We start from the raw sequence: 25,365 nt of genomic DNA, 5'->3' as shown, positions 1-25,365 counted from the left end.
ATTGAAGGGGAAGGGGATAAGAAAAGGGGGTGAGAGATAAAAGGGAGAGCAGATTAGGGGTATTCAGAATGCATGCCATCTTGGGGTGGGGGAGGGATGAGATGGGGAGAAAATTTGGAACTCATTATCTTGTGGAAGTGAATGTTGAAAACTAAAAATAAATTTAAAAAAAGAAAAAATGTATATAATTTTATGATTTCTTGATTGGCTATTTTGTTTGCTGATGACATTTAAAAATATCTCCTTCCAAATGAGATTCTTGTTACAGATTCTCTCTTTCAGAAAGACCTTTCTTCTCTACTCTGCTACCTCTTCCCAAAGGCCAAAGGCAAATTACGAGTTACACAATGTGAACTTGAATCAAGTTGGGTCACTCCATCATTTGGGACAATCTTTTTTCAATACAGTTTGTTTTGAAACCTAAATTATCTAGACAAATGCCTCATATTCTCCTCTTTCTTTTTGTCTGAAGAAATCATGTCTAATTGTCATCTCTCAGTTTGATACTAAAGATATTAGAGCCACTCTTTTTATCTGACAAAGTGTGATGTCAACAATGGAAAAATATGAGAAAAGAGAGTAGGGTAGAGAAAGATACTGTGGTCTGAGTCAACCATAAAACCAAATGATGCATGATGCTATTTTTTTAAACATTAGAGTATTGAAATCTATAAAGTTCCTTTAAGCTCTCACATTCTATGTATCTATGCTCCATGGATGGATTTGGCAATCATAGTTAGTTTTCTCTTATATAGGATTTAGTGATTATTCAGAAAGAAACTAACTAGTTTTTTGTGGCTTTGGCTTTCATCCTTTTTTGCTTTCAGTTACCTTTGAAGAACACAGTGATTACTAAGTGAGTAATGCTAAATTGTTTTTTGGGAGGAGGACAACACAGTGGGCATGCAGACATTATAGAATACATGTAAAATTGCTCTGTTGAGGTATAAAACATTGTTCAACTGCTAAATGCACCCACGGTATGTGTGTGTATACATGTTAAAATTTGGAAAACCTCCATTTTTGGAAGTAATTGCTCTAACAAAATAAAAGCGATAATTGCTAAGCAATTACATGTTTTTAAAGGATTAACCACTACATAAAGAAAATTGTCAGGGGCCTAAACCAAACTTCAATGAAACAATGCAATTTCTAAATAAGACTGCTTCTCCTAATCTTTCAAAGAATTAGTCTTTCAAACCCAAGTATTATCGATTTTGGTGATAATGTCTTGTTACATTTCCTAACGTGCAGGACGGGCTATGTCTCACACCCCTACTCAATAAACTCAATGAACGCTTGTTGACTAGCTCACTAATGAGAAAAATGATTATAAATAAGCAATTACTGGGGAGATACAGGTTTTTTTTTCCCCCCTTCTAGATCCTTAAGCCAGCTTCTGAAGGATTTGCTGACAATAATCAGATTAACTTCTCCTCAATCTTGTCAAAAAGATTGTGGAAGCCCATTGTGTTCTACTCAGGCTTGGGTAGGGGGTAGAACCTCTGTCTAGATTGCCTAAGACTGGGGATGATCTGGGAATGAGAGTGGTCAAAGTCATGTACCCCAGCCCCTCATTAGAATGGTTCCACCTCTCATTACAATACTCATTTTTCTCCTTAATGGTTAACCAATCAAAGTTGGTTGCTACCCTCAGGGGAACACCCACTTTTCCAAGGGCATATAAGCATTGAGTGGTTTCCATGAGGGGTCTTTGGCATTTAAGAGTTCTACTGACCCCTTATACTAATTATCTGTCAGCATGATTAATACAATGATTAATTACCCGGGAACTACGTCTCTCAAACTTTTTATACATCACACTAAACTCCATTGGCTCCCTTTTGCCTTTAGCATGAAATCTAAGTTCCTCTGGTTGATTTTTAAAGCATTTCATAACCAACCCCAACCTATGTTTCCAATGATATTATACGTTACTTCCTCTCTCACACTCTACAGCTTGACCAGCTTTCCTCACATAGGACATGTCATCTCCCATCTCCACACCTTTACAATGACTGTTCTCCATGCCTGTAATGCATTGCAACTTCACCTTTGACTTTTAGAAATTCTTGTTTGCCTCAAAACTCTGATCAAGCTCCACCTTCTAAATGCAGCCTCTCCTTATGCCCTGAGCTGGGGTTGCCCTACCCCACCTCCCAATTTACTTTGTGCTTATCTTGTATGTACTTATTCACGTTCATGTTGTCCTCCCGGAGGGAATGCAAGCTTTCTGAGGACAAGGACTTTCACTTTTGTCTTTGTATCCCTAATACCTTGTGGATTGATTACTAATTGATCATAGCTCAGAAACGTTCTCTTTGTCTCTCTCTCACACACAGTTCTTGAAAATGGGGGTATTTATTAAATACCTAGAACTAAAAAATGCATTAACTACCTTGACAATTTTAGCTAAGAAGCACATATGTCAATCTACTGAAGTAACTTTTATATGTGAGAAATTTGATTTTAATGTAGAACTCAAAAAATAATTCACATAAGTATTCATATAAAAATGGACATAGGATACATATTTAGGATTATAGATCTAGAAAGAGATAGTGCCTCAGAGAGCCATTAAGTCCAATACCTTCATTTTACAGATGAGGAAACTAAAGTCCAGAGAGGCTGAGATTTTCCTAAGGTCTCACAAATTTTAAGAGTCAGAGATGGGATTTGAACTGCCGTCCTCAGATTCCTCTGAACCATGCTACCTGACTCCACTGGGCCCCAAAAGATAACACTTGGTTTCAGGGCTCTAAGACACATAGAAAAAAGTCTCCAGTGACCACACACCTCACCTCTAGCCACAAAGAAGAGTGAAGGATGCATCTATGCCTGTATTCTTCTATTTTGCTTTCAACATCACAACTTCTTTTCTATGACTTCTTGTCACCCTTCAGCTTCTCTTGGAGGTTGGGGATGAAGTTGCTTTTCTCCATCTTCTGCAACAGCCCTGTGGTTCATTTTGGAATACACTGCATAGGGCCAGCTGAAAATCTATCCCATTTCACAAAGAGAATCATCTCCCTCATCCAGTAACATTGTTTGAAGTACCCTGAGACCCTTACGAGGTCTTAGCTTATGCTCCCCTTACACAGCAGGTGAAATCCATCTAGCTATCTAGGAAGTATGAGGTTAACAGCGGGGAAAATATAAGCAAAGTAGAGTATGGTACACAAAAAATGCAGTGGTCTGTGTGAACCATAAAGCTGAATAATGCATGATGCTATTTTTAAAAATTGCGAACACGTACTTGGCTGTGTTAATAGGAGCATGTCTTGGCACTAACTATTCAAGGATTGAGATGTGATCCTTTTGCTGGTTAGCATCCATTTGACCTGAGAATGTCTTCTTCTCTCTAGTTTTCTTCTCTGCATTAAGAGATGTATAGAATTTAAATGAATAAGTGTGCATGGAGTAGCTACTATATGTCCATAATTGTAATGGAGAAAATCAGATAATGTCAACCTCAATGTAAGAGGGGAAATAGGAAGTCTGGAAAAGAGGCAAAAAAATCAGGGGCGCTAAACTGAGATAACAGAAGGCCAAGAAGTACATGAAGGGTAAATACATAGAGAGGATGTTGACCAGTTATGCTTTAAATTCATAAACAATAAGAGGAAATAACATGAGGAAAATGATATTAATAAGACATAAGGAAGTATTTAGAGGTCTCTAAGAAACTGAATACTGGAAATGGATTATGGGGGGGAGAAGTCAGGTTCTTTCCCCTGGCAAGTCCCTTAACCTCTCTGGGTCTCAGTATCCTCCCATCTTGAAAAACATAGAGTTGAACTGAGATGATTTATATGGTCCATTTCAGTTCTAATATTCTATAGCTTTTGAAATTTATTAAGGTCCTAAAATTTATACATATAGAGAATGAGATGAAAAAGTCAACAAAAAAGGCATAACAATTTACTGCAGATAATCTCAATCCAGTTACAGAAAATGTGGAGTGGCAAGAATAAACAGACACTTACTAGGTGTGTGACCCTGGGCAAGTCATTTAACCCTGTTTGCTTCAGTTTCCTTGTCTGTAAAATGAGTTGCAGGAGGAAATGCAAACCACTCCAGTATTTTTTTTTTGCAAGAAAACCTCAAAAATAAGTTATGAAGAGTCAGACATGACTAAAACAACTGAATAATAACAAAAAGAACAGATAGCTCTTTCTTGATCTTCACTCAATCTCGGTTCGTCTTCCTCCTCCTGCCTGTTAAGTATGGATGACTACCAAAGATCTATCCTGCCTTCTTCCCTTTTCTCTTTGCGTACTCTCTCTCAGCAATGTTATCTTTCTGAGTGGGTTTAATTATCATCTCTGTGAATATGACTCCGAACCCTTCCGATCTCTAGCTTTAGACCCAGCCTCTCCCATAAGCATCAGTTCTGCTTGCTGGGCACCTCCACCTGGATGTCACACTGACACTTAAAATATGTCCAGCAGTGGACTAACGTCACCTTCCTTCTAAACTATGCCCTTCCTCTTTACCTCCTCATTTTTGTCAGTGGCACCATCATCTTTGTTATTACCCAGGCTTGAAACCTTGGAATCATAGGACTACAGTTTGGAAGAGCCTTCAGAGGCCATCTGGCCCAACCCTTTTATTTGGCTGTTTTTGTTCAGTCATTTTTCAGTCATGTCCAACTCTTCATGACCCCATTTGGGGTTTTCTGGGTAAAGACGCTGGAGTGATTTGCCATTTCCTTCTCTAGCTCATTTTATTTACAGATGAGGAAACTGAGGAAAACTGGGTTAAGTGACTTACCCAAGGTCACACAGTTAGTAAGTGTCTGAGGCAGCATTTGAAATCAGGTCTTCCTGACTCCAGGCCCAGCACTCTATCCACTGCACCATCTAGCTGCCCCTTATTTTACAGATGAGGAAACTGAGGGATAGAGAGGTTAAATGACTTGTGTAAGGTCTTCTGTCACTGCCTACATCAAATCAGTTCTCTAGTCCTTTTTATTCTATTTCTGGAATATCTTTAATGCCTATTCCATAGAATCACAAAACCTGGTAGTCATTTGATCCTATCCATATCTGACCAGAAATCCCCTCTATAATATCTCTAGTAAATGGTCATCTCAGTCTCCACTTGATGGGGAACTTCCTCCCTCCCAAGGCAGCCCATCCTGGGTTGGGCCAACTCCCATGGACACCACTCTATTTTAGGACTTCATCTTTAAATCTCATTCTAAATAATCCTTCTGGTCTCATTTCACACCATTGCTCTTCACACATTGGCCAAACTAGATTACTCGTCATTCCCTGAACTCATCCTGTTCTGCCTCTGTGCATGTGTGCTTATTACTCTCCTGTCCTGGATTCCTCTCTTCACATCAACCAGCTTCAGCTACTGACACATTTCTCCTCCTTCAAAGAAGTCCAGTTCAGGTGTCACCTTTTCTCATTTCATTCTGTTTGACTTCCATATATTTAATCATGCCCTATTTTCTTTTTTTTTTTCCTCTCTTATTTTCTATTTTTCCTACTGGACTAGGGATTCCATTGGTACTGGGAGCTCCTGGTGAGCAACTTCCAGGAGCAATGCAAGATGGGCATCTTCCCTGCATTTCGTCCTCCTAGAGATTTGCCTAGAAGACTAAGAGCTTAAGTGACTTGTCCAGGGTTAGATAGTGGGTGTCAGATGGGAGGCTTGGACCCGGCTCTTCCTGGCTCTCCAACCACTATTCAATACAGTTCTCACTTCCTAATATTCCTCTATCATTTATGTTTATTTCTCATCTCCCCTACTAGACTGTACACTCTTTGAGGGCTTGGATTATGTCGTTTTTTAAAAATTGCATCCTCAGGGGATAGGGCAAGGTGTGGTAGGCTGTAAGGTCTTCATGGACATTTGAAAAATTGAACTGAAATGGGCAAACATTTAGACAGAGCCAGGCACTGCATTATGAGGAGGAGAAAACAGAAAAGGAAGTTTTTCTTGGCTACTGAACAGCGTAGAGCAACAGGTCACTACGGTCACTATAGAGCAAAGGAGACTCCTGAGAGCATCGCACCAGCAGTGGAGCAGATTGGTATCAGGAGGATTATGAACTTCATATTTCATATTCTCAAATCTTAATGAATAAGTGCTCATAGCAATATGCTGTGGAATTTAGAGTGACATGTTTTAATCCAAGAATTCTTTCTGTCTTTCTTTCTTTTTTAGCCTCCTTTCAGCTTCACAATGGACTCCCTTGTGACAGCCAATACCAAGTTTTGCTTGGACTTTTTCCAAAAGCTAAGTAAAGGCGATGAACCTGCAAACATCTTTATCTGTCCTCTGAGCATTTCAGCTGCCTTCGGCATGATTAGCCTTGGGGCTAAACGCTCTACTGCAGACCAGATCAATGAAGTAAGTGCCTGTTGTCATGTTTTACATACCTCTGTGCTCATCGCAAGTACTCATACAAAGCTGTTCTTTGCTGTTGTTGTCGTTTGCCCTTCTGAAGAGGACCATGACATCAGGGAGGTGATGCCAAGACAAGCAAGTGAACTGGATTTAAGAGAAAGAGGGCTATGCAGAGTCACTAGCCTCACTTTCTGCTCCTCTGGAGCCAGATACTTAGGTCAGGATGACTGGAAGTGGCCCCAAATGGGGCGGAAGACCTTGGCCTTTTAAAGCTAAGGTCTTTAGCAGGTCTCAGTTTGACTGAGGCAATACTCATTTAGTGATTAAGGCAAAGAACGGCCTCTTTAACTTAGTTCAGGAAAAAAAAAAACTGGGAGGAAAAGACCTTCAGGGTTTCTGGCCAAAACAGAAACAATTCCAATTTACATTCACTCACAGTCAAACAGGGCCCAAACAATGACCAAGTGGGGTTTGGCCTTGGACCTATCCTCGGTCAATCGGTGAGAGCCAGAGTGATCTGGATTTAAGGCAGGATCCTCTAGACAGAAATCAAGTTTGCTAATAATGCTCCTGGAAAGAGTAATGATAAGCTGGCATTTAAATATGGGTTTTATCAATAACAAATTCCATTCACTTATATGATTTCATTTGATTCTCTCTAAACAATCCCTATTATATAAAAGTATTATCCCCATATTACACTGGGGTCAGGGAGTTGACATGGTTGAGCCAATGCCAGACCAAGACAAGACGGTGGTGAGGAAAATTGGGATTTCAACATGTTAAAACCCCTAACCCAAAAATCCTTCTGCTACAGAATAGGGTCTCTTATCAGTCCCTGTGCAGACACATCTTTGTGAAGATTTGGAGAATGATGACACATTTGTGCCACAGATAGCTTCCTTCTTTGAACCTGGGAGCACCAATACTTACGGTTCTAACTGAATTGATTCCAAATGAAGGGACAAGAATTGTCTTGTTTCTGTGGCAAACACAATGGAAAACCTAAACTCAAGTGGTCAGGTCAGTACTTCTACAAGCTGGGTACCCTTCCCAAAGAACTAGCTACTTATCCAAGGGAGGCAATATAAACTCCACCAGGGTCCCATTGAAACATAGTGAAAGAGAATTTATCAAAAGTGCCCTGGAAAAAGTTGAGTTGATTTCATCTAGGTTTTGCAGAGTCCTTTTTCTCAGGTAGGGCCCCATTCTGTTTATACTTTACATTTTTAGAGCCCAAGATTCATTTCTTGCTATCTTTTAGACTCAGTATCTTTATCTATATGATAAAAGTTACGCACTGGGTGCAGTCAGGAAGACGAGTTCAAATTTGGCCTCAGACACTCGCTAGCTGGGTGACCCTGGACAATTCAATTAACCTCTGCCTGCCTGTTTCTTCAATTGTAAAATGAGGAATATAACAGCATTTATCTCCCACGGCTGTTATGCAGATCAAACGAGATAATATTTGCAAAGCACTCAGCACAGTGCCCGGTATATAGTAAGTACTTATCCTGTCTGAATAAGAGTCCAGTGTAAGAATCCTTGGATCCTTCACTCTGCTTAGGCACTGACCTTACTATCTTTTACTCCTTCCTTCAGCACCTAGCTCATATTGCCTCTGCCTACAATGTCCTTCCTCCTTCTTCTCCTTTGATCTAAGTCCTTCAATCACCAACTGTATTCCTACCTCTTCCACAAAGCTTGTCAGGCCATGGTGATCTGTCCCTTCTCTGAATTCCCAGGAGTGGCACTGATGGTCTGTATCATTCATGTGGTACTAACTATGTCCTGTTTGGCATTGCACATTCTTTTTCTGTTTGTATATTCTGTACATTCATAGACTCAGGGACTTTTAGAACTGGAAAGGGCCTAGGCTAACCTTAGAATTTATAGACAAGAAAATTGTGGCTGACAGATCAAGTCCAAGGTCAAACAGATGAGATGGTTAGTAGATGGGCTGAGACTAGAACCCTAGGTTTCTTGCCTCCCAATCTAGTGTTTTTGTTCCACTGTCTCTTCAACTGTATAGTTAGCTCCTTGAAGGCGGCACCTCAGGGCTAAAAAATAATAATGTTTCATTTAGGTAGTGCTTAACATCCATTATTTCATTTGATTCTCACAATAACTCTTTGAGGAAAGTGTGCAAGTATTATTACCTCCATTTTATAGATGAGGAAATTAGATTCATAGAGGCTGAGATTTTCCGGAGGCTTCACAACTAGTAGTGCCAGAGTGAGGACTCCAACACAAGGCTTTTTTTTCTTAATTGGGGGAAGGGGTGAGGAAGAAAGAGGGCAGGAGAAAGAGAGCAAGAGGAAGGAGGATACTCACATTCATATACGTAATATTTATAAAGTGCGTTACAAGGTGCCATTTGATCCTCGAAATAACTCAACCTCCAAAAGTTTATGTACGCAGTTGTCACTCAATAGCTTTGTAAAGAATCAAACTGACTAGACCAGAAGAGACTATATATAAATGCTGCTAAAAGGAGCTGGTTTGTAAATCAGTCAATCAATGAGCGTTAATTAAGCACTCACTCTCTTCTAGGTACTGTCTTCTAGGTTACTTACATGTGACATACTGGGACTCTTTTTGAAATAATTGTTATTGATGTCTTTTGTTTTTACATCACAGTCATTACTGGAAATACCCCATCTCTGATTTAACCTTCCCTTGTAACAAGCAAATCAATTAAGGAAAAACACTTGATAAAACGGCTTCAGCTGACAATGCATATAATATTCTGCCAGAGTAGTTTCTTACCTCTCTGCTCTGAGGAAGAGAAAGTATGTTTCATTTTCTGTTTTTCTGGACTATTATTAGTTTTTCTATTTTCCCTACCCCCTTCCTTCTCTTTTTTTCATTTTCCTTCCTCCCTCCCTTTCTTCTTCCCTTCTACTTTTGGTCAACCAGACCTGTGATTTCATGGGCATAGGAATCTCTCTTTACTAATGCAGGTCAGCACTTACACTGCAACTGAGTCTTTTTCTTTTTTTTTTTTTTTTGGTGAGGCAATCGGGGTTAAGTGACCTGCCCTGGGTCACATGACTAGCAAGTGTCAAATGTCTGAGGCTGGATTTGACCTCAGGTCCTCCTGACTCCAAGGTCAGAACTCTATCCACTTCTCCACCTAGCTGCCCCAACTTACAGTCTTAACAAGGGTTGAGATGTTAAGTGACTTTTCCTGGTTGACATCGCTTATAATATGGCAGAGGAGGATCCTGAGCTCAGCTCTCCCTGATTCTGAGTCTGGGTCTCCATTCAGTAGTCCACAACACCTTCAGTTTTTCATTCTAGCAATTTATTGACTATGGAATTGATCAATCAATCAACAAGCATTCATTAAGCTCTTATCATGTGCCAGGCATTGTGTTAAGTGCTTTGTATGCAAACACAGAAGTGATACAGTTCCTGCCCTTAAGGGAGCTTGTGTTTGAGTGGGAGAGACAATGTGAACATGTACAGACAAATACAGAAGCACATACATACCAAACAGATACAAGGTAATCTTGGAGGGGAAGTCTGGCCTTCCTGACTCTAGGGCCAGCGCCCTAACCACTGCACTATCTTGCTGCTACTTGGATCTTAGATGGTGCCCTTTCACAAGGTCCTAAATGACTGTTTACTTAGGGCAAAACCTCACCAAAGGAAACCCTCACCTAACTTCTGAGCAGGCTTTGAACCTCAGTCTGAATTGCAGAAAGTCAAACATTGGAATGGACTTAAACCTCTAGCCCAAGGCCCTCGTCTGCAGATGCAGATATTAAAGCCCAGGGACAAGGGAGGGAAGAAGGGACTGCCACAGCTGCCACAAGTGGCACTCACTCTTCTCATGTCTCTTCCAAGGCTTTGAACCATGCTTCCTTCAGTTTCTCTGTCTTGACAGTGGCTACAGTGGATGATTAATAAATAAATGGAGATTTTCTGCCAAGAATTTTTTTTTAAATGGACGCTTATTAAAGAGTTTGAAGTTAGAGAAAACTATAGAATCCATACTAATTTCCAAGAGAACGTAAGCCTCTTGAGGGCAGGGACTGTTTCATTTTCATCTTTGTGTTGCTACTGCCTAGCACGGTGCCCGGCACATCCTAAGAGTTTAACAAAGGCTTATTAATTGATTACAAAAGCCTTTCTGAAGGACAATATTAAATTTCCTGTAACATTTGTAACATTATGGCCATTTACCTAATAATCGAAATGATGCAGTTTGGCGATTGCTGGGAACCTGGAAAGGTCAGGGTACAGGGGGGCATCTGCCTGGAATGAATTCATGCACTCACTATCTTCCAGGCAAGGGTCAAATTTTATTGTAAAGCCAATAGAAGTGGGCAGGATTCCTAACGAACTAGCAACTTAATGGGGGTGGGACTATACAATATACTGATATACATTATACCGATCAGGGACAGTGAAAGGATCTGGATGGAATTAAGGAGTAGTAAGTAGTCTGAAGTGGGCCATGTATGACAGTGAAAGGAATGTCAACTAAGCTAGGTGGGCTGCAGTGGGCCAGGTACCTTGGGCAGAGGAGCTAGTGGTCTGGGCTGCTGAAATGGATGGGAAAATTCAGGGACTGGATTGCTTTCAAAGACATGGTCTTTTCCTTTTAGGGGTTCAGGTCCCATCACTCGATCACTAACACTTGGAAAGGGCTTTAGAATCAGAAAACTAAGGTTATGTGCATTTACCTAATTAAGTCCTAACATTTAAAAAGTTCATTAGAACCAGAAAACCTGGGATCGAGCCACAGCTCTGTCAGCTACTGTGTGTGACCCTGGGGAAATCACTTAACAACTTTTATTAATAGAGGCATTGGGTCCTGAATGAAGAAGATAATAGGCCTACTATCTTTTGCCACGATCTGGCTACATACAAACTCTCACGTTCGCTTCTGTGCAAGGATATTAAGAAACTGGAATGTTCCCAGAAGACAGAAGCAATGTTGATGAGAGGACTGGAAAACATTCCCGATGAGGACAGATCTATGTTTAACTTTGGAGATGCTTAGAGAGGATATGACTATATTCAAATCTTCAAAGGACTGACAGAGAGAAGGCAGAATTAGACTTGTTCTGCTTGGCCCCAGAGGGCAAAATGAGGAACAATGTGGGAAGTTACACAGTGGCAGATTTGGGCCTCTATTTGGGGAAATATTTCCTAATAATAAGAGCTATCAGTGCTACCCAAGACTGCCTCACAAGATAGTGAGTTTTACATTTCTGGAGGTCTTCAAGAGAAGATTGGATGACCAAGTGGGAATACTGAATAAGGTATTGATCATTTTCAAGAATGGGTTGGAATAGATTAACCCTGAGGTCTTTTTCAACCCTTAGATTCTGTAAAAGTGCCTTCACTTACAACACCTCCTCTGATTCTAATAACAACCCCGAAAAAGGTTGGGGGAGGAGGGGAGATACAGACACAGTTCTTACTTTATAGATGAAGGAATTGAGTATTCAAGAGGTTAAATGACTTTCCTAAAGTTATGGACTATTAAGGGATGGTCAGGATTAGAAATTAGATAGTCAGGTCTTAGAAATGAAGACTTCTGGCTCTTGGCCTAGGTGTTTTTTTTTTTAATTACATTATATTCACACTCCTACTCTGCAGGTGCTACACTTTAATGAAGTTTCACAAAGTAAAGGCACAGAACCTGAAATTTCTTCAAAAGGAGCAAGTCAAGGAGACCAAGGGGAGCAGCATGAGACGTCAGAATCTCCAAATTCACAGGTATCTATCTTATAATAAACTGATCTCCCTCCTCAATGAAGATGGTCAATTGTTTGCTGCCTGAGTTTTCTTTGAAGATAAAAGCTCAGGGCAGCAACCAACCAAAAAACTATTATAAGACCAACAATATCTCTGTGATTCCTCTCATCTGACAGTCTCTGAGTTAGCAGATTTGTTTATTTTTTTTTCTGAAACTGCAGAAGAATGATGGCTAGTTGCTAGAAAGGCAGGAATTGCTACTCAGTCAGATGTCTAAGGGTGATATTACCCTAGATGAGCTGTGGCAGGACACAGAAGGCTCAAGGAGGTATCCAGTGATTCTCACCCGATAAATGCAAAGAATTTTTCTTTGTCCTATATCAGAAATGTGGCTGCTGCAGTAAGTTAAGAAATTCTCTTGGGGTCATCTTGTAGAATTCAGGGGATGATGGATAGTAGGTTCCTGTCATGATCCTGATATCCAGGTAAGGGGATTGTATGAAGTTTGGCAATATTTTATAGTGTACCTTTTAAGGGCAATATGCTAGGATGAAACAAAATTACACGTATGGAGCTGTCTTTAAAGTATTCATTGTTACCTAAGTATTCCATAGTATAATTAACATTTTAAAACTGCATAGATATACTGCTATACTTGGATGAAATTGAATAATGACAAATGGGTGTCTGAAAAGAGTGTATGTCTTCAAGGGACAGATTAATGACATTTTGTCTAATTTTATTATGTCCGATCAAGAATACAAAGTCTGTGAGTGATGGGTATAGAGATTCTGACTCCTACTTTGGGAAGCTGCTCAAGAAGTTGGACACGATAAAATCCGATTATACCCTGAGTATGGCCAACAGGCTGTATGGAGAGCAGGAATTTCCAATCTGTGCTGTAAGTAAAACACAGCTAGTAAGTACATTTTGAAGTTCTTCACCTTCCTGGGCAGTGTTTTACAATGCTCCCCTTGAGGGCAATGCAACAGATGGACAAAAGAGCATGGTAGAGGTGATGACTGGTAACCATTTGTGCCTGTGTGTCTCAACACTGCACTATGCTTGTCTTTCCCACACAATGGAATGGATTGCCCCTTGCAGCTCCTGCTTTCTATTGGTAGCTCTGTCACTGAGAATCGTGTGCTTGTCCTGCTAGTTCTGAGAAAGGTACCATAATTGCTGCATACTGGGTCATTCTTGTCCAACCCTAGTTTGGCAGAAGTCCACAACTAACTCTGCTGTCACACTGAAACAGCTCCAATTTATGCTCTTGTAAGTCCGAGTATTTCTTTTGCTCATTATTCTATTTCTCATGGCCTAATCATCTGGCATAAGCTGTGGTCCTACGTACTGCATGGTCCACCCTGAAGCCTTCCTGCACTGTGAGAGAGGGGAAAAGGCTTCAGTCAAGATGTCAGGGCACCATACATCTTGTCTACAGGGTGAAGATGGGGGCCAGCCTGGGAAGCAGAGGTCAGTGACCAGAGATACAGTTCTTAGAACTAAAAACGTAAGAGAGTAATGATGTCTACAATAAAGGCCAAAGTCAGTAGCTGAGGTTGCCAATTACAGGACTTCAAGGGCTAGAGGTAGTAGTATCTTATGGATCTACTTCTCTGAAGAGGAAGCCAGGTAAAAAATAATGCAGGAATATAATAAACAAGGGAGACGGTATGTATGTAACAGGAGACTAGGCTTGAGAGTGAGGAAATACAGTAGTGATTCTGAATCAGTGAGGAACAAGGAGAAGCATTCTAATTTACCATACTTCCCATTCTACCCCCTCACCCAGTCTTGGTTTCGTTCCAGCAACTATCTTCTCTAGAAACAATGGATTCTTTGTAGTGGTGGACCCCACCAGTGTCCATTTGTTCCATTTCAGCTGATGGTGAGCCATTTTAAATATAGAGGCAATATGGTATAGCAGACACAATATGAGAATTGGAATTAGGAAGGCCTGGGATCATCAAATCACACCTCAGATACTTACTAGCTCTGTGACACTGGTTAAGTCACTTAACTTCCCTGGACCTTGCTCTTCCTCTGGAAAATGAGAAGATTGCACTATATGGCCTCTAATATTCCTTCCAGCTTTAAATCAACGATTCTATGATAAAGCCTTACGTAGCCCTAACAACTCCTACAACAAGGAGGTATGCCTTTTCTATTCAGGTGTACCACAATGCTTTGGAATCAAAACTAAATTTGCAAAAGGATACTAAGATGCAAGAGTTGGAAAGGACTGACACCCCAAGGTATTTCCTAATTTACAGCAGAATCAAACTCCCATCTTACAAATAAAATGAGATTTTCTTCACTGGGTTTTGATTCTCTATAAGTAATAATAATAATAATATTAATAATGATGATGCTGTAGTCTGTCACTTAAAAAAAAATCTTGCTTGTATACAGGCCACAAATGAAACGTGGAATTATAAGGATATTGGTTTGGATAGGAATATATCATTCTCACTTTGCCCTAATTTATGGCCATGCCAATTCAATGCAATTGCTCAAATGGTCCTGTCTGATTCAGAATGGATATAGGTAGGAATGGAAAGATCCATTTCTATCATATTCAGTGACTATCGATATTTTCTGAGATTGATTTCCTTCTATTATTGGGTTACTTAGCTGGTGATTTAGTAATTGTATGTGATTTTATTGTAATATCTTCTACTTTCCTAATCTAACAGGCATATTCAGATAATGTGATGGAATTTTACCATACAAGCATTGAAAGTGTGGATTTCCGAAAAGACACAGAAAAATCCAGACAACAGATTAATTTCTGGGTTGAATGTCAAACTCAAGGTAAGAAAGTGGGAGTCAATAGTATGAATTGGACAGCTAAGGACTTTTAGATTGTCATGTTTATCACATCTAATTCAAACCTCTTCATTTTAAAGATGAAATTATTTGGGTCTGGAAAGAATAAGTAATCACTAAGTCATAAGGAAATAAATAATAAAAGTAATAACAATGACAATAAAAATTGACATCTAAATGGCACTTCATGGTTTGAAAAGCCTTTGACAGAACTATCTCACTGATCCTCACAACTACATTATGATTAGGGCTACAGATGTTATCATTCTCATTTTACATGTGAGAAAACAGGCTGATGGAAGAGGTTAAGTGTCTTATCAAGGGTCATGGAGCCAGAGTTGGAGCTGGGATTCTAACTCAGTTCCTGGACTTCAGAGTTCTTAAGTCTCTCAAAGCTGTCTTTCTGATGTTGCTGTTACTGCATAAATGTTGTTTTTTCCAGTTCAGAACCAATGCTTTGCTTGCTGCATCACACTGGCAACTTCAATTCTGTGTTGTAACTACTTTATACTTAATAAAAATGAAAATTCTGAATTTCTTGCTGGTGTTCTCCTTTGTCATGTGGATGATGTTTTCCTCATTATGCAATTAGTAATCTTAAAGAAAAACATCTAGGTTCCATTGACAACCATGTTGGCACTAGCCAAACAATTTTTCCTTAAGCATCACCAACCACTTAACAGAACCACTTATTCGCCAATTTTTCTCATACTTTTTTCCAATATTGTATATTTTGTCCTGAGCGAAGAGGGATACTGGAGAGAGTGGAAAAAGGTAGAGATCTAAATGTAGTGTGGGGCAGCTAGGTGGCGCAGTGGATAGAGCTCCAGCCTTGGAGTCAGGAGGACCTGAGTTCAAATCTGACCTCAGCCACTTGACACTAGCTGTGTGACCCTGGGCAAGTTACTTAACCCCATGGCCTAGCCAAAAATTAAATAAATAAATAAATAAATAAATAAATAAATGTAGTGTGAATAGAATATTTCATGAATTGAAAAAGAGAAGCCACATGGATACACATAACTCTTCAAAAAACACCCAGTCCATGAAGAGGCAGGAGAACTGCTCATTAAAATTGGGACCTCTCCCTTTTTTGTCACAGCTTTGACTGTGCTTGGGTCACTAGTGGGTGGGATCAAAATACTTCAAATTTTTAAGTCTAAATTAAGAAGTCACTGGACAGGACCTTCTAGGGATGAGGCCTCAAAAGTGGTCATTCAACTCCAATCACATTTAAATATTACCTTTAAATACAGGTTGCTCACCTATAGCCTAGAATACCAACCACATTTTTCTCAGGCTTAATTACTGTGATTTTGTGGGCTATGACCCTGTAATAATAAAGTTACACCTCTCTCCTCTTGGTCCTCTTTCCAACTTTATTCCCTCTCTCATAATTATGTATTCTTATGGTTATTCCTAATGACCAGGTTACAGATTGTCATGTTATAGATGAGCAAAATGAGCCTGAGAGTGCTAAAGTGATTTGCTTAAAGGTCACACCCAAACTCCAGTCTTCCTATTCCAAGACCAGTACTCTTTCTATTACCTTCACTGTCATGTTTGGGAATAAGATGTTGTCTTTCTGATATACTAATAATATGTTTGTGTTTAAGTTGGTAGAATAAGAAACTTAACTCTGTTAAGCTTAAGACTATTGGGTCTTATGTGTGAATGCATCTGTATGCATGTGTGTGGGTTAATGCATCTGTTTATTTTCTTTATTTTTATTTTTATTTTTTTTTTATTTTTGGCAAAGCAATGGGTCTAAGTGACTTGCCCAGGGTCATAAAGCTAGTAAGTGTTGAGTGTCTGAGGTCCGATTTGAACTCAGGTCCTCCTGACTCCAAGACCGGGGCTCTATATTTCTTTATTTTTCAAAGAACATTTATTTTCTCTTAAACCTCACAAATTCAAAGAAAAAAAAAAGAAGAAAAACAGCATCCTTGCAACAAATAGGTATGGTCAAACAAAATAAACTCCCACACCATTCCTGTCCAAAATAAATGTCTGATTCTGTACCCTCGGTTCATCATTTCTCTATCAGGAGGTGGGTGACATGTTTCATCCATCAGTCCCTTGGAATCATGGTTGGTCACTGAATTGATCAGAATTCTTAAGTCTCTCAAAGCTATCTTTCTGAAGTTGCTGTTATTGTACAAATGTTGTTCTTCTGGTTCTGCCCACTTCCCTCCGCATGATCACAGATATTAAAAGAAACCAAATTGATCTATAGAGCCAAATTCTAGTCCTAGTTAGTGTTCCTGCCAGCTAGTTATGTGACATTGGGTAAGTTGCTGAAGCTTACAGGCTCTAGTGCCCTCATCTGTAAAACAAGAGAGCTGAGCTTCCTGCTTGATGACTATGTTCCCAAATCTACCATTCTGTGGTTCTGAACACTATATACACCTCCACCCTCACCTCCCAACACAGAAAACCAGCTGTTTGGTACAGGGCTGAGAATGCACGGCATCTTGTGATGAAAAGGTGTATGATCCAAGTCTGTTTCTTGCTGATGCCACAAACCAGGTTGGACAGCCTTAGTTCTAACCACATTTGTGCAATATGCTAGCAAGCCCTCTGATTGACCATCAGGCTACTCAATGGAATTTCTTGTATTTTTTTAAATTTTTAGGCAATTGGGGTTAAGTGACTTGCCCAGAGTCACACAGTTAGTAAATGTCTAGTGTTTGGTCTGAGGCCGGATTTGAACTCAGGCCCTGACTTCAGGGCCAGTGCTCTATCCACTGCACCACGTAGCTGCCCAGGATTTCTAATAATGGAGCTATGCATGCTGTCTTTTATTTATCCACAGACATTTACTGAGCTCTTGCTATATGTAAAGCACTGCTCTAGGCTCTGTGTGGGATACAAGAATGTTTAAGGCATCCAGGGAACTTATAACCCAGTTGCAGAGATAGGATGTATACATAATATGATAGAATTTAGAGCTGGAAGAGGCTACAGAGGTCATCTCATCCACCTGCTTATTTGGAAATGAAGAAACCAAGGCTCAGAAAGGCATGACACAAGACTCACAAACAGTAATTACTAGAGCTGAAATAGGAGGACAGGTCCTTTGACTCCAAAGTCAGTGCTCTTTTGATGTGAACACGTCTCCTCCTTTAAATAAAAAAGTCAGTAACAATGTAAGGCAGAGTATTCTAAGAGTCACTTAAATGGTCCATCTAATCCTGGCTATGGGGGAGATATTATATTTTATGAATTCAAGTCATTTGGGCCAGATAATACTAAAAGAACTGCAGATGTGCTTTCTAGTAATCTTCAACAGATCACGGAGAATGGAAAGGATCAGGGCAGCTAGGTGTCACAGTCACTTAATCCCAAATGCCTAATTAAAAAAAGAGAGAGAGAGAGAGAGAGAATGGAAAGGACCAGATGTTGCAGGACCAAAGAGAGACAAATATGGGGTTGGCAACTTCAAAACCTGGTGAAATTCTAAAGCCTACTATGTTATTAAAAGTAGAGTTAGGAAGCATTTAGAAAAAGAAGTGGTGATCACACAACAAAAAACAAACCCAAACAGCTTTCTCAAGAACAAGTCATGCCAGATGAATCTCATTTCTTCCTTTCACAGAGGAACAAGGCTGGCCAGTCATGGACAGGGTTATAGTTGACCTAGAATTCAGCAACACATTTGACAAAAGTCTTTCCTACCACCCCTGTGGATAAAATGGAGAGATGCAGACTAGACAACAGTACAGTTATGTAGAATCAGACTGTTGAATGGCAAGATCCAAAGAGTAGCTGATTAATAGATTGATGTCAGCTTGGAGTAGGGTCTCTAGTTTAGTGCCTCAGAGATCTATCCTTGGACCTTTACTGTTCCATTTAAATTTACTAATTATATTTACTATATTATATATGAATATATGACTTATTAGTTATGTTTTATATATATAATGTATTAGTTATATTTAAATGTGTTCATATATAATATATTGGTTATGTTTATTATATTAGTTATACTTATTATTTCCATAATATTTATTAGTGACTTAGATAAAGACATAGGTAGCATGCTTATCAAATATGCAGCATTGGCAGAGGAATCTGAAACAAAGCTGGGAGGGGCAGCTAATAAGTTAGATAAGAACCGAGACTTAAAAGACCTCAAAAGGCTAGAAGTTTGAGCTCAGTCTAATAAAACGAAACCTAACAGGAACAAATGCAAAGTTCTGTGCCTGAATTAAAAAAATAGAGCATGGACTGGATGAGACTAGCATGGTGAGAAATTAGTTTACGTGAAAGAGACTGGAGTGCTTCAGTTGACCTGAAATCACAGTAGGAGTCAGCAGTGTTGATCCAGAAGCTAAAAAAGCAGGAAAAACCATCCTAGGCCGAATTAAGAGTGTCATGGTGTCTAAGTAACAGCCCCACTGTACCCTGCCCTGGTTATACCATATCTTGAATATTGTGTTCAGATTTAGATGACACCTTTTGGGAAAGAAATTGAGAAACTATGTGCAGAAATGAGTCACCAAGATGGTAAAAGGACTGGAGAACATGCCACAGGGGGATTAGTTGAAGAAGATGGAGATGTTTTAGCTAGAGAAGAGAAGACCTGGAAGGGACATGCTAGCTATTACGGATTTAAAGGGCTGTCATGTGGAAGAGGGATTACATTTGTTCCATTTCTCCTCAGAAGGCTGAATAACTATTAGGTGTAAGCTGCAAAGAAGATTTCATCTAGACATAAGGAAATCTTCCTAACAATTAAGAGCCAATGCAGATTGACTTTGGCTGGCTTGGGAGGGAAGAGTTCTTGATTTCTTGGTGATAAATGACTCCTTACTGGGTATGGTGTGGATTAAACAGTCTCCAATGCCTCTTCCAGATTCCATGACTCTGTGATCTTGCTGTTCTGTCTTTAAGATCAAGCCTGAGGCTCATTACAGAGAGAGGAGTGTTGCCCACTCAGCGTTCTGAGATGTACACTTTTCATGTGAACAAAGTAGTCTAAAAAGTTAAAAACAGGGGGCAGCTAGGTGGTGCAGTGGATAGAGCACCAGGCCTGGAGTCAGGAAGACCTGAGTTCAAATCTGGCCTCAGGCCAAACACTTGACACTGACTAGCTGTGTGACCCTGGACAAGCCACTTAACCCCAATTGCAAAAAAAAAAAAAAGTTAAAAACAAACAAAAGAAACATCAAGGAGCCCTGGCTCATGACCCGTTGAAGCTGCATGACTTAGTAGGTAGAGTGCTGGACTCAGAGAAGGGATTTAGGTTCAAATCCCTCCTTAGACACTGGTTGTATGACTGTTCGGAAATCATTTAAGCTCTGTCTCAGTTTCCTCATATTTAAAATGGGAATAAGAATAAACACTGACTTTCAGGGTTTTTATAAGGATGAAATGAAATTTTCAAGCTTTAAGGTGCTTAAAAAATATTAGCTCATAATTTTTAACCTGACAGCTGGGTGGTGCAATGGATAGACTGGTAGGACTAGAGTCAGAAAGACCTGATTCAAATCTGGCCTCAGACATTTACTAGCTGTGTGACCCTGGGCAAGTCACTTAACCCTATCTGCCTCAGTTTTCTCATCTGTAAAATGAGCTGGAGAAGGAAATGGCAAACTACTTGGCAAAACTTTGCCAAGAAAACCCCAAATGGGATCACGAAGACATGGACACAACTGAAATGACTAAACAATAACAACAAAATATTTCACACTTAGAATGTATTCTGGGATGTTTCCTTCAGGTAAAATCAAGGACCTCTTTGACAAAGACAACATTACTGATTCTACAGTGCTGGTGCTGGTAAATGCTGTCTACTTCAAGGCCAAATGGGAAAAAAGTTTTGACTATGAAAAAACAGAAGACTTACCTTTCTGGCTTAACAAGGTAGAAACTTCTAAATACATGTTACTCTAAAGACATCAGTGATTATATCAGTTTTGAGAATAATATTAAATAGATATAGCACGGAGTGGTAGGTAAAGAGTCCACCTCAAAACCAGGAAGAACTGCGACCAAGTTTTCCCTCTTGTACATACTAGCTGTGTGACCCTGGGCAAGTCACTTAACTTCTTAGTATTCTGGGCCAAAGGTGTCAAACTCACAGGTAAGCAAGTAAGGCCAGAAGCAGATTTAAACATAATTGGGAAATGTTCAACAAAATAAATAAAAATCTAATGCAAAATAGATGTTAATTTGTGGTTTTCTAAGTTAATAAGCAGCTGAAGAATCCATTTCTATAAGTTTTACACCTCTGCCCTGGGTAACTTTCTAAGAATATAAATTCTAGAGAAAGTGCTAATCTGTATTGGGAAAGAAAAATTCCTCACCTGTGAGTTCCCAAAGTCAATGAAATCATAGGTTCTGTCTCTATCCCTGTGGTTAATTATAGATATCATGGCCTAACGGAATTTGGGAGTGAGGGAGACCTGGGTTTAAGTATTGTGTGTGACACTTATTGCTTGATCATGACCATCACCACACTGCCCCTCTGAGACTCAGGGAATTCTGTAAAACCTATCCACTAAGCTCCAAGTGTTTTGTGCTCTATATTAGTGGAGGTATTTTCTGCATGGATGAGATCACACATCTTCGACAGACTGAACTATGATTAAGCATGTTTTCTCTGGCCCATATATGAAAAATACCGAGAGTTATTAAGTATCTTTTTGTGTGTGTGTATGCAACTTTTAAATATATCGACATTGGTAACTCAATGGAGAATAAAATATGGACTATCGGTTTTACTTGTTTAATTTCTCATGGATTATAATTCTAAAAATGAGAGTAAGTGGGAAGAATAAGATGTATATTTGAGTTATAATCTGCCATTATCCTTAGCATCTCTTATTGATGTTTAATATATGGTCACTCCCATGTATTAAAGAGCCGTGACTCACAGAGAACAATGCATCAAAAGCCTGAATTCAGAGTAATTTAGATCAGCTAATCATTCTGACTTCAGCAAGTTTCCAAATTCCTGGAAAATGTGCCCCTTTGCCTGAAGCAGCCATGAGCAAGATTGAATGTCTGTGAGAAAGGCTAGCTCTCTCTTAACCTTTCCTGCCTTTGTTGACAGAATGAGCAGAAAAATGTGAAAATGATGAGACAACAGAATACATTTAGAACTGGTTACATTGAGGAATTAAAGACACAGATTCTTGAGATGAATTATATCAAGGGAAATCTCAGCATGTTTGTGCTGCTGCCCTCTTTCCCTGCCGAGGACTCCACTGGACTGGAAGAGGTAAATTTTTATTTTTGTCTCTCTTCTGGGAACTACCTAAACCAGTGAAATCATAGACCAGGTAAAAGCAAACAAATTAACTAAATATGGACTCTGATAAACAAGGGAGTTTCAGAGATGGAGCAACTAGGATGGTGAATAGTTTTGAGTCCATGCCACAAGGGGGAGCAGTTGAAAGGATTGGGGGTGCTTAGCCTAGAGAAAAGAAGACTCAGGGGGACATTAAGGTTGTATTCAAGAATTTTAAAGACTGTCATATGGAAGAAAGATTAAATTTGTTTTTCTTGACTCTAGAGGGAAGAACCAGTAGCAATGAGTGGGAGTTGCAAAGAAGCAAATTTAGTTTAATATAAAGAAAAACTTGCTAACAATTAGAATTGCAAAAGTGGAATGGAAGGGTTCAAGAGGTAGTAGACTTTCCCTCCTTGTAGGTTTTGAAGCCGAGACTGGATGACCATTTATCAAGAACATGCAGTGGGGAGGAGGTATTGGATTAGCTGGTCCTCCAGTCTCTTCTAACTCCAGAATTCTGTGATTCTGGTCATTACACATATAGAAGAGACACCTGTTGACTTTGATTCTGAAGTCCAATTGTACCTCAGCTTTCAGAAATACTTAGAAAATCACACATCAATTAATTAAACAGATATCTGTTCAACAAATTCCTGAATGAAAGAGAATCTGTTCAAACTAAATGGACCTTTCTCTTTTCTTCATAGCCAAAGGGAAAATTTATACCTTCTCAAATCTTACCTTTTTCTATTACAAACCAAGGGAAGGAGTACACCAAAAGTAGGGAAAGGGCCTAGACCGTTGTCTCAGAGAAGTATGCTTCAGTTTCAGCATTAGATTTTCCAGAGGTATCTGTTTATGGACCCGACTGGATAGATTATCAGTGTATTAGACTCTACCCCTCCCCTCTCTTCTCCACCCTCTTCTCCTCCCCTCTCCTCTCCAGTCCCCAATATGGGGTATCTTGCCCTCACCTGAGGGTGTTCTACCCAAAGGAAGGTATCTTGGGGTTTACTGGCCAGATTTCTTTCTTAAAGACCACGTCTCACACCCAATTCACTCTGACTCTCATTGATTCCCTGCCCAAGCACCACTTAAGAGTTATTTTTTGAGCCCTCAAGGCTCAGAGTGAATATAAATAGTAATTGTTTCTCTTTCGACAATCAACCCTAAAGGGGTCTTTCCCTCACAGTTTGATTTTTTTTTATTATTATTAAAGGGGCCATCCCTTGACTCATTTCTTAAACAGGCCTATTTACTGAATGGGCATTACCTCACTCAAAGTGAGAACTAGGAAAGCCCTTAGGTTAAAAATGCCAGGAACTCCCACTGTATCCTAGGCCATCACCAGTCATCCTGATTTATATCTGGCTACTGGATCCCCTATGGCTCCAGAGGAGAAAGTGAGGCTGGTGACTTTGCACAGCCCTCCCACACTTAAACCCAACTCAATTGCAAGTCACATCATGATGTTCCTGATGTCGTGGTCCTCATTGAGAACGAAACAAAAACCAAAACCACAAGACTCCGAAGAGATAGCTAAAGGATCAGGTAGTGTGTCACTACTTCAACTGAAGACAGAAGCATTAAGGTAGATTTTTAAACCAAAAAGGAACTAACCTGGAAGAGTTTTAAAATAAAATATGCTTGGGAGAAACGCTTGCAATATTCAGCACCTGTGGATAGTGACCTAGTTTTCTGAAAACAAACTTCTCATTACTAACAATGGTTATCATTTTTTATCCTGGTAGCTTGAAAAGCAGATGACTCATGAGAAAATAAAAGAATGGACCAGTCCCACTATTATGTGTGAGGAAAAGGTAGATGTTTCCTTTCCCCAATTCACCATGGAAAGCAACTTGGATCTCAACTTTATTCTCCAAAAAATGGGGATCACAGATATCTTTGATGAAGCCAAGTCTGATCTTAGTGGAATGTCTTCAAGCCCCAACCTGTATTTGTCAAAAGCTCTCCACAAGACATTTGTGGAGGTTAATGAGGATGGTACCCAGGCAGCAGCTGCCACTGGAGCTGTGATTACTACAAAGTCTGCGTCACCTCATGTGACATTTAATGCCAATCACCCATTTTTATTTTTCATCAAACACAACAAAACAGACACCATCCTTTTCTATGGCAAAGTCTGCTCACCTTGAGAATGGGTCTATTTCCCTCTACTTTATGGGACAGCAAGAAAATGGTAGCATAACCTCCCTTTGCTATAACATGGGTATTAGGGACCTGAATTAGAGCTTTCAGTCACTTGCCCAATCCCACTAGTCCCAACCCCCAGCCATCTGCCAGTGTCACTTCCTGTTCCTCTCCTGGAAGCTTACTCAACACAATAGTTAGCCAACTATTTCTCTCTTTGCTGACAGTTCCCCTGCCAGCTCCCAGGTCCACTTATCTTCATTGCCCCCGGATTTCCACATCAAGAAAGTTCAGAAAAAAGTTTATTATCTTTCTTATTTTGTTTTCCTGTGTTACTAATGAACCAAGCGAATCAGACCTAGACTACTCAGAAAGGAACTGGTTCTATTAGAGAACCTAGGAAAAACAGAAGCCTGAGATTACTGTTGAGTAGGAAATGTTTTCCATAAATCACACCTGCCTCTGCAGTGGAGATAATAGTCCTGGGATGTGGGGGGGGGAACACAGAAATAAGGGTATATCAACAGGGAAAATATGCTGTCTTTCTTTCTTACAACCTCTTCAGCTGCAGGGAAAATCACTCTCTACTATCAATCAATCTATTAATCCATAAGCATTTATTATGTGTCAGACACTGTGCTAATTCATTTAATAAACACTTATGTCCCTACTATAGAAACTTAAACAGTGCTCCAGTCCACACAAATACCTAGGTTAACACGAAAGGTTGAAAATCAGATTTATTCTCTCCTTTGTAAACAGGAGTGTATTAAGTATGCATCTTCTTTGACGAGAACGGAGATGAGATTTCTCAGGATTTGAATCATAGAAAAATCATGTTTTGTGCACTATAAAAAAAAATCCTCACATCTGTAGACTGAGGAATTTGGGGGAGGGGGAATAGTTAAGCTTTCTTATTTGTCTTCCTTGCTAACATATCATTTATATGGATTTAAAATGTTCTTTTTAAGTAAACAAAGATACTTTGCTAACTAAAATGTCCAAATCGTGTTGCCAAGTAATGAAAAAAAAATTTGTTTTTTATGAACAAAACAATAAAAATG

The 25,365-nt window shown here is 39.6% G+C and overlaps 1 protein-coding gene across 3 annotated transcripts in view; it reads left to right on the top strand.

Moving 5' to 3' along the window:
- The window catches only part of SERPINB12 (serpin family B member 12), a 39,191-nt gene extending 13,826 nt beyond the window's left edge, over positions 1 to 25,365 (top strand). For 2 of the 3 annotated variants that reach the window (XM_027869087.1, XM_027869088.1), the window contains exons 2-8: positions 6,181 to 6,366; positions 11,980 to 12,099; positions 12,836 to 12,979; positions 14,778 to 14,895; positions 20,636 to 20,778; positions 21,971 to 22,138; positions 23,902 to 25,365. In XM_027869087.1, the coding sequence (XP_027724888.1) occupies positions 6,181 to 6,366; positions 11,980 to 12,099; positions 12,836 to 12,979; positions 14,778 to 14,895; positions 20,636 to 20,778; positions 21,971 to 22,138; positions 23,902 to 24,306 (1,284 nt within the window). In that variant the 3' untranslated portion in view covers positions 24,307 to 25,365. Of the gene's footprint in view, positions 1 to 845; positions 857 to 6,180; positions 6,367 to 11,979; positions 12,100 to 12,835; positions 12,980 to 14,777; positions 14,896 to 20,635; positions 20,779 to 21,970; positions 22,139 to 23,901 lie in introns of those variants that run through there. The other variant, XM_027869089.1, reaches the window with a different exon arrangement.

Source organism: Vombatus ursinus, unplaced genomic scaffold (assembly GCF_900497805.2).
Source record: "Vombatus ursinus unplaced genomic scaffold, bare-nosed wombat genome assembly UNPS02014791.1, whole genome shotgun sequence".
Classification (NCBI taxonomy): Eukaryota; Metazoa; Chordata; class Mammalia; order Diprotodontia; family Vombatidae; genus Vombatus; species Vombatus ursinus.
This window is presented reverse-complemented; position numbering and strand designations above follow the sequence as displayed.